The sequence below is a fragment of the Dipodomys ordii genome, unplaced genomic scaffold (genome assembly GCF_000151885.1).
Source record: "Dipodomys ordii isolate 6190 unplaced genomic scaffold, Dord_2.0 Scaffold11, whole genome shotgun sequence".
NCBI lineage: Eukaryota > Metazoa > Chordata > Mammalia > Rodentia > Heteromyidae > Dipodomys > Dipodomys ordii.
In genome coordinates, this window is record NW_012267227.1 from 8,811,359 (window position 1) to 8,821,825 (window position 10,467).

The 10,467-nt window shown below is 40.6% G+C and overlaps 1 protein-coding gene across 1 annotated transcript in view; it reads left to right on the plus strand.

Moving 5' to 3' along the window:
• The window catches only part of Pygo1 (pygopus family PHD finger 1), an 11,036-nt gene extending 2,596 nt beyond the window's left edge, over positions 1 to 8,440 (plus strand). Inside the window, exons 2-3 of the mRNA XM_013010073.1 lie at positions 5,356 to 5,441; positions 6,988 to 8,440. Of these exons, the coding sequence (XP_012865527.1) occupies positions 5,356 to 5,441; positions 6,988 to 8,112 (1,211 nt within the window). The 3' untranslated portion in view covers positions 8,113 to 8,440. The remainder of the gene's footprint in view (positions 1 to 5,355; positions 5,442 to 6,987) is intronic.
• Positions 8,441 to 10,467: the final 2,027 nt, after the last annotated feature.

Below are 10,467 nucleotides of genomic sequence, written 5' to 3' on the forward strand. Positions count from 1 at the left end.
CACGACCGGACCCAAAAAAAAAAAAAAAAAGAATCTCACAGACTTTCCTGTCCCAGGCTGGCTTTGAACTACAGGCCACAGATCTCAACCTCCTGAGTAGTTAGGATTACAGGCATGAACCACTAGCACTACTTGTCTGTAATTAGTAGTCTTAAATATAATTCTAAGTGTAATGGATGAGTATTTGTTGAGGATCAAGAACATGGATGTGTGTTCATTTTGTTCCAATGGCTGCTTGAAAGTCTTACACCTTACGTGTTACAAGTTGGCTAGGTGTTAACTCAAGAATATTCTGTGAGCCGGGCGTCCATAGCTCACACCTGTAATCCTAGCTACTCAGGAGGCTAAGATCTGAGGATCATGGTTCAAAGCCATCTGGGGCAGAAAAGTCCATGAGACTCTTAATTTCCAATTAGCCACCAGAAAACAGGAAGTGGCACTGTGGCTCAAGTGGTAGAGTGATAGCCTTGAGCTGAAGAGCTCAGGGACAGCACCTAGGCCCAGAATTCAAGCCCCACAACTAAAAAAAAAAAGAATATTCTGTGAGTAAAGTGCCAGAAGTAAGGAAATAAGTCAGTATTTTCATCTCATAAGGTTTTATAGGTCATTTTCTAATAATTAATACATTAATGTAAAAGGCATTTTTGGATTATTTTATAACCCACAAAAGCTACTAGAATGTCATTGTCAGCTTTTCTGAAGCACAATTCTGCTGAAATTCACTGTCCTGGAACTTTTGTTAGTGTTTGTATTATGTGATGTTTTCAGGACATATGCTCCTTTTTATTTTTATAGGTGGTGGTACTGGGGTTTGAACTTGAGCCATGTCTCCAGCCCTAGCACATAAACTCTTGAACAGTTCTTCCCAAATTCTTTCTCATCCACTTCTGTATACAGATAGACATTAAGAATGGTTGTATATTTATTTCATGTGTATTAATACCAAATTCATTTGCTAAGACAAGGATAAGATACAGATTCCATATATATGTGTGTATGTATATACACACACACTAAAGATAAAGATACACATTTCCAATTTAAATGAATCATTAAGAACTTAATTTAAGTTAGGTACTGGTGGCTCATGCCTATAATCCTAGCTACTCAGGAGGCTAAGATCTGAGGATCACGGTTAGAATCCAGCCTGGTCAGGAAAGTCCTTAAGACTCTTGTCTCCAATTAACCACTAGAAAACCGGAAGTGAAACTACGGTTCAAGTGCTAGCCTTTAGTAAAATAGCTCAGGGACAGTGCTCAGGCCTTGAGTTCAAGCTCCACAACTAACCAAAAAAAAAGGAAAAAAAAAAGAAACTAATATAAGTAGAAGTTAGATTTGACAAATTTATGATAGGAGATTTTGTCATAGTGTGCTCTGTAAAACAAAAGCATCAGAATCCACCTGTGACACTAAAATAGAATCCTGACCCTCAGAATTAGGATTGCTAGGACATTTCTCTGCATTTTTAGTGAGGTCCCCAGATGTTCTTTATACAGATTTATTTGAAAACTTACATTGTAGGCGTACATGGACCAGAAGAAGCTGGTTTGTGGTCTTGATCTTGTCCTGGTATTTAATTCAAATTGCATAGTATTTTATATTATCTACTAGTTAATGTACCCCCGAAACCTGAGCTCTTGGTGATTATAAGACAGATTCCAGGGCTGGGAAGGTGGCTCAGTGGTAGAGTGCTTGCCTCACATTCATGAAGCCCTGGGTTCGATTCCTCAGCACTACATAAACAGGACAAGCTGGAAGTGGTGCTGGGCCCAAGTGGTAGAGTGCTCACCTTGAGCTAAAGAGCTCAGGGACAGCTCCCAGGCCCAGAATTCAAGCCCCACGACCGACAGAAAAAAAAAAAGAAAAGAAAAAATTGCTTATTCTTTTGTTCATTTATTTCTTTATGTTGCATTCTGATTGTCCCTGTTCCTCATTCTACCTTTGTGTGTGTGTATGTTGGTCTTGGTGCTTGAACTCAGGATCTAGGTTGATGTCCCTTAGCTTTTTCACTCAAGGCCACTTGAGTCACAGCTCCACTTGTGGCTTTTTGCTGCTTATTTAGAGATAAAAGTTTCAACAAATTTTTTTTGCCCTGGCTGACTTCAAACTGTACTCCTCAGCTCTCCACTTTTTAGTATATTTATGAGAGAAATGTCATAAAGATTGGAGAGGCTTCAAAGGTTGTATAAGTTACAGAATAGGGGAGGAACAGCTTGTGAGACAAAGTGTAAAGGAAAGTTTTCTGTTTCTATTTTTGTTTTTAAAATTGGTTCAAGAACTAGGCAAATTATCAGGGAAGTACGTTTGGAATCAAACCTTGAATCAATATATACTCCAGGATATTCCAAGGGATATGCTTACATAGTTTGGAACTGAAGCTACCTATTGAGCCATAAATAGAGCTGAAAATCGTCAGTAAACAAGTGAAAACTAATTAATGTCTTGGGAACACATGAACTCACCATGGAGGGAATGAACCATGAGAACAGAAAAGCATTAAGACCCACAAGCTTTGGAAACAGTAACATTTGGAAAACAGATGGAAAAAAAAGATCTTGAAAGGGAGAATGTACTGGATTTCTCAGGTAGGAGGAAAACCATTAGAATGGTGTCACACGCACGTATGAAAGGGTAGATTTAGGAGGAATACACAAATGAATTTTGCTTTTGACATATTGAATGAAATATTGTGAGATGGGAATTCTCTCGCCAGTATTCCATACCTTTTTTTTTTTTTTTCTTCAGTCCTGGGGCTTGAACTCAGGGCCTGGGCGCTGTCCCTGACCTTCTTTTGTTCATGGCTAGCACTCTACCATTTGAGCCACAGTGCCACTTCCAGCTTTTTCTGTTTGTGTGGTACTGAGGAATTGAACCCAGGGCTTCATACATGCCAGTCAAGCACTCTACCCTCTAAGCCACATTCCCAACCCCCAGTATTCCATATCTTAATGAACATGATCATTATCTAGTGGCCCAAAGTTACTGTTCCTTCCCACACAATATCCTAGAAGATCTGTTGTTACAATAACTTGAACTCTTTGCCTTTCCACAATCAGTTGTTCAGTTTGGGTTTGCCTATCTCTTTGATCATTACAATAGCCCCTTGTTTCTTGGCTTCCCCAATGTCCTTAATCCACTCACCTAGCCTCTGCTGGTATTAAGTAACTACTATCTATGGAGTGCTCAACTAGTGTGTTGCCAAGTGGTTTATATGGATCATTTGGCTCAATTCTCTCAGGAACCCTCTAAATTCGATGTTATTATTCCAAACTTACATGAAGGCTCATGCTATCCTGCCCAATCATTGGCTGAGGAGGAGTTTCACCCATTTCTCCTTTACCTCGTGGAAGTTAAGCAACATTAAAATTTGTTCAGCTAGTAAGTAACAAGTAACTGAAGTTGTAGGGACCAACATTCCAGCCACTGTATTCCAGTGGCCTCTTCCATAAAATTATTCATTGGTTTTTCACTGCATTTAGGGGGGGGAAAATCTCTTCTTTTTTTCAAAATCCTGGAGATTGAACCTGACAGGCAAGTGCTCTACCAGTTGAGTCATGCCTCCAGCCCCCTTTTCCATTGTTTATTTTCCAGGTAAGATCTCAATTTATGCCTAGCTAGCTTGGGCTGTGATGCTCCCACCTGTGCCCTGTGTCACTGGGGATGACAGACTGGTGGCACTTTCCAGCAAGTATGTTTCCTCCGTAGAATAGAAATAACAAAGGGCAGAAACAAAAAAGAAACTATTTGTTTCGGGTGTGCAGTACTGAGATTTGAACTCAGGGCCTCTTGCTTGAGAAGCTGGCTTGCTCATGGCTGGTACTATACTGTTTGAGTCACTCAGCTTTTTGCTAGTTAATTGGATATGGAGTCTCCGAGTTTTCCACATGGGCTGGTTTTAGATTGAGATTGTCCATATCGCAGCCTCTTGAACAGCTAAGATTACACCAGCACCTAGCCAGATGGTTTTTAGATATAATATAAGATAAATGAAAATGTAAAAATATTTGGCAGGGCTGGGAATGTGGCTTAGGGGTAGAGTGCTTGCCTCAAATGCATGAAGTCCTGCATTTGATTCCTTAGTACCGCATCCGCAAGTGGTAGAGTGCTAGCCTTGAGCAGTAGAAGCTCAGGGCCAGTGCCCAGGCCCTGAGTTCAGCCCAAGACTGGCTGTGTGTGTGGATCATCAGAGCTAAAGTTGATCACGCTTTTGATAGTTGGAATTCTAAGGTGACTGCTTACCTTGTGTGTGTGCATACCCTGGACAGTCAGGATCATGAGCTGAAGGTCAGCCTGGAGTATGGAGCAAGACTTACTCAACGAATCAAAACAGTAGAAAGGAGACTTGATTTTTTTTTTTTAAACTGAAAGAATAATATGGAGGGAACAGATGCATGAAACTGTATGACAGGCTTTTTGACTATTTTTATCTGACAAAAATAGGAAACAATAATAGATGTTAGGTTTGAATGTAAGTATCCCCACAGACTGGCTCATGTGTTGAATGTTTCATCCACAACTAGTGAGGAGCTTGGGAAGATTCAGTAGGTAGGGCTGAGCTGGATGGAGTAGGTGGAGGTGGGGTAGGGAATGACAGTGCTTGTGAAAGCTCTCCCGTCCTCTACTTTCTGTCTCTCATGAGATAAAGAAGCTCTTCCTGGGGCTGGGAAGGTGGCTCAGTGGTAGAGCGCTTGCCTTGCAATGCATGAGGCCCTGGGTTCGATTCCCCAGCACCACATAAGCAAAAAGAAAAAAGCCAAAAGTGGCGCTGTGGCTCAAGTGGTAGAGTGCTAGCCTTGAGCGAAGAGCTGAAGGACAGCACCCAGGCCCAGAGTTCAGGCCCCACAACCGGACTCAAAAAAAAATGTAAAAAAAAAAAAAAAAAAAAGAAGCTCTTCCTTCACATCCTTTGCCCAATCACATGGGGCCAAGCAACCATGAACTGCACCCTGTGAAACTGTGAGCCAAAATAAATCTTTCCTCCCTTAAATTGTTCATGTTGGGTATTTTACAAAAACCAGCAACATAGCTAGTACATAGGTTATAATAGATATTGCTGGCCAGGCGCTGGTGGCTTATACCTTTAATTCTAGCTACTCGGGAGACTGAAATCTGAGAATCAAGGTTCAAAATCAACCTAGGCAGGAAAGTTCATGAATCTCTTATCTCCAATTAATCACCAGAAAGCCAGAAGCAGCGCTGTGGTTCAAATGATAGAGCATTAGCCTTGCGCAGAAAAGCTAAGAACAATATGCAGTCCCTGAGTACTGGGACAAAAACAAAATAGATATTGCTATGAGATCTACAAAATTGTTATACTTACAGGTAGATACATGAGGATTATTTTTTTCTTTCTAGGTGGTGATAGTGGACTGGATGGGTTAGGAGGACCAGGTATACAACTAGGAAGTCCAGATAAGAAAAAACGCAAGGCAAATACACAGGTAAATTGATATTTTCTTTGGTAACGATTTTCTTTTGCTAAGGGAAATTGAAGTTTGGTAATGGGTTTGCTTTCCTCTCTTCATTCAGAACCTGATAATGGATTGTGCAGCAGTTGTTAGGTTTGGTGGTCTGTACGTAACTGCTGGCTGTGTGGATTATGGATAGTGCAAGGAGAAAGTGTGGGCGTGCCAATTAAAATACTGGTTCTGAAATCTAGAGTTTGCTAAAAGATATAAATATTTGTAGTTCTGTTTATAGATTTAATGTAGATTCTATAAATTGAAGCACTCTTTTGGTGATAAAAGCTGTGGATATGTTTGCTACTTAGAAATTGTTGTTTACTTTTTTCCTTTTTTTTTTTGCCAGTCCTGGGGCTTAAACTCAGGGCTTGGGCACTGTCCCTAAACTTCTTTTGAAGCATCACTTCCAGCTTTTTCTGTTTATGTGGTACTGAAGAATCAAACACAGGGCTTCATGCATGCCAGGCAAGCACTCTACCACTGAGCCACATTCCCAGCCCCTCCAAGTTTCTTTTGCTCAAGGCTAGCACACTGCCACTTGAGCCACAGCACCACTTCTGGCTTTTTTCTGTTTATGTGGTGCTGAGGAATCCAACCCAGGGATTTATGTATGCTAGCAAGCACTCTACCACAAAGCCACATTCCCAGCCAGCCCTATTTTTTACTTTTTGACCAGTATCTGTTAAACTTGTAGTGTGACTAAAACCAGCAGTTTAGGTTTCAGCTATCAGGCCTGTTAATGTTTTGAAGATACTTTCTTTAATTGTGGCTCCTTGAAGTTTACTGGGGAAAGTTTTTCTCCTGTTTATTGTTACTTAATTTTATGATTATTTGAGAGTATAAAAGGAGTTTTAATTAGACTGCTTTCTTGTTTTAAGTGAATGATTCTATATATAGGTATCCTTAAGGAAAATTATGACAATGAAGCTTCTATTGAAAGTTAAATACTGGTCAATGGGTTTGAGCTCTAAAAAGCCAGCCTGCCTGCCTACCTGCCTACCTGCCCACCTGCCTGCCTGCCCGCCTACTTGCCCAACTGCCTACCCACCTGCCCGACTGCCTACCCACCTGCCCGACTGCCCTTTCTTTTGTGTGTGTGTGTGGTTATGGGGCTTGAACTCAGGGCCTGAACACCACCCCTGAGCTCTTTCCTTAATACTAGCATTCTGCCACTTTGCACCACTTCTGATTTTCTGGTAATTCATTGGAAACTTATCTCCAGCCAGTCTAGGCTGGCTTCGAGCCACGAGCCTCAGATCTCATACTCCTGAGTAGCTAGGATTACTGGCATCAGCCAAAGCACCTGTCTTTATTCCTTAACTAAAAGGAACATAGATAGTTTTATCAATAAGTATAATATAATTACATATAAATAATTGTGATTGAAAGGTCAAGTGAGGAAGTTGTGTGGTCATAACATTGTAGGAACAGTTTGACTGAAGCCAGATTCATAGGTTTACAGAGGGGACACTCATAATGACTTATTTGATCAAGAACCTATGCTTTACTTTGTATCTCTTTTCAGGGACCTTCTTTTCCTCCACTGTCTGAGTATGCTCCACCACCAAATCCCAACTCTGACCATCTAGTGGCTGCTAATCCATTTGATGACAACTATAATACTATTTCCTATAAACCAATACCTTCATCAAATCCATATATTGGCCCCAGTTATCCTGGCTTTGGAGGCTATAACACATTCAGAATGCCACCACACGTCCCCCCAAGAATGTCTTCTCCCTACTGTGGCCCTTACTCACTCAGGAATCAGCCACACCCATTTCCTCAGAATCCTTTGGGCATGGGTTTTAATCGACCTCATGCTTTTAACTTTGGGCCACATGATAATCCAAGTTTTGGAAATCCATCTTATAATAATGTGCTAAGTCAAAATGTTAATATACCCAATCAACACTTTAGACAAAATCCTACTGAAAACTTCAGTCAGATTCCTCCACAGAATGTTGGGCAAGTATCCAACCCTGATTTGGCATCTAATTTTGTCCCTGGAAATAACTCAAATTTTACCTCTTCATTAGAATCAAATCATTCTTTTATCCCACCTCCAAACACTTTTGGTCAAGCAAAAGCACCACCTCCGAAACAAGACTTTCCCCAAGGAGCCAGCAAAAGCACAAGTCAACATTCCTCCACTCTTCCACCTCACTTAAATATGGATGACACGGGGAGTCAGAGTAATATTGAATTGAAAAACGTTCCCCGAAACAATGTAGTCAATCCAGAGAAGAGCCATTCAAGAAGCAATGAAGCCACAAACAGCATCCATGCCAATGGGACACAGAATAAGCCACGGCCCCCCAGAGGTGCAGCTGAGGTGTGCAGTGCCGAGAAAAGCAATAAATCCTCCCTCCACCACAGCCGCCATGGCCATTCGTCTTCTGACCCTGTGTATCCCTGTGGAATTTGCACAAATGAAGTGAATGACGATCAGGATGCCATCCTCTGTGAGGCCTCCTGTCAGAAGTGGTTCCACCGCATCTGCACGGGGATGACTGAGACAGCATATGGCCTCCTTACTGCGGAAGCATCTGCAGTGTGGGGCTGTGATACCTGCATGGCTGACAAGGATGTCCAGTTAACACGCACCAGAGAAACTTTTGGCCCTCCTGCGGTGGGCAGTGATGCTTAATCATAGGCAGAACTGAAGTGGGTTCCCCCTGTGTATTCCAGAGGCTCGGTGACACAGGATTGAAATACTTTACATTATTTTTTTAAATGCACACAAAGACACTTGATTACCTTTAAGTTCTTCCTAATATTCTACTTCATTGCTAGTGCATACTTTGTATTGTCTTTATTTGCTCTCTTCAATGAGAATACTGTATGTATGGGTGCTTTGCAGACATTGATGCCTAAATGTTAGTTGTTATTTATCATAAAGATAAAGGCCTCTTGAAGCTTCAAAATAATATGAAAAATTGGAATCATTGGAAAATAACATGATTCAGTGCCAAACCTTGGCCATTTCACATTAAACATTTAGTTCAAAAAGTTTTTTAAGGATCCACTTCACATGTGTTCCAAACAGCATATGTAGCTATAATGTGGGGAAAGCATCCATCATAATAGATTCTCAAAAAACAATAGTGTGTGGCACCAGATGCCTTCTCAATAAGAGACTTTGACAGGAATGAATTTCGCATTTTTCGGTCAGTCTTCCCAGGATATCTGTATAGATAAAGAGACGAATTTTAGCATTTAGGAGCTTCTCAGTATTTGATAATTAACTTATGGATTGTACCATTTGAAATTGCTAATACTAGATCAGCTGAGAAATGACTGCAGTTAGCAAAGTTGGTCTCTAGTATGGTTCCAGTTGTACTGTTTAGAAGGATAGAATTAGGTCCTCAGTTTTCTTTGAGCATTCAGTTATTTTATTTTCCAGGGTTATTAAGAATACCGTAGTATCTCCAGGAGAATTGTGAACATGTTCTTTCACATAACTTTTAAGCATGACATTCTGCAGATGAGAAAGTAGAGGCATCACTTGACTGTAGAGGATCTGCTAGCCAGATAAAAGCAACTCTCAGTTGTGGTTTGAAAATCTTGTTCTGGGATCTGAGCTTGCAAAATGAGCTTCAGGAAAGCTTAAAATCCACTTGAAGCAGAGACCAGTTAAGATGCAAGGTGATAACCAACTTAGAAACACCAAATGGAGGCCTTACTTCAGGCTTATGAGTATCTGCTGTGACTGGGCCTAATGTGGAAGTGGACCTTGGAATACAATGCTTACAAAAAAGACAGTTGGAGGAATGAAAATTAAGGTTTGCGACAGCAAAAGCACATTTTTTTTTGGAGCAGATCATACCTGTGATCAAAAGTGAAAACACACTGTGTGACAAGTGATAGCGATTTATACCATGGCTGGATGTTGAAGCTCCACCATTATCATTTCCTCCTAGAGAGTTCTGAAGACTGGTGATCCGCAAGGGAGACATACTACCGTTTAAATCTGGGTAGATGATAGCAAGAGCTATATACAGTATTGTCAGGAAATTTTAAGTTGTACATGAAAAATTTGACTTTGAAATAACTATTGGGCTCAGCAGTGGCTCATGCCTGTAATCTCAGCTACTTCGGAAATAACAACAACAAAACTTAGTAAGGCCTTCTAAACCAAGCTAGGTATTGTGGTACGTACCTGTGATCCCAGCTACATGGCAGAGAGGAGGTAAGTAGGAGGGTCATGATCCAAGGCTGTCCTGGGCAAAAGTAAGTATGAAAAATAACTACAGAAAAATGGGCTGATGGTGGGCATGGTAGAGCATTTGGTCCGTGCATTCAAATCACAGTACCAGCAAAAACCAACTTTTGACTGACAAACCTCAATTTACACGTTGTAATCCACAGTTAATTGACTCGGGTTGCAAAACATCACATCTTCCAGGGGACAACCAACTTTTTTGTCATTTGTGGCTTCTTCCTAAAAAACAACACATTCCCCAATTAAGCAGTAACTGGACAGTTTGAACAATTTATACAGGCTAACAAAATGGTATCTTTTGTACAGGTTAGGTATTTAATACCTTATTGAAAGAATTGGTGTCCATTTTGGTTGAATAAAACTTATTTTTTTTATAAATAGTGCTTTAATTTTGACACGCAAAACAACAATTTCATATGGTACAAGATAATAGAAGGTTTTTTTTCCTTTATCCTTGCTTGACTAGTTAGAATATTTTAAATAGTTGTATAATATGTATACAATGAGATTATTAGAAAATGAAACAATGTAAATTCTATGGCTAGGTATTTCCTTGTATGAAAACTACTATTTGGAGCAGGTTAAAATGCAGTATTTTGGGCTGACTGACATTTGATGTTACTCAGTACATACTCAAAAGTCATTTTGCTGCCTGGCATCGGTGGCTCACGCCTGTAATCCTAGCTACTCAGGAGGCTGAGATCTGAGGATCACGGTTCAAAGCCAGCCTGGGCAGGAAAGTTCGTGCGACTCTTTTTTTCTTTTTGTCAGTTGTGGGGC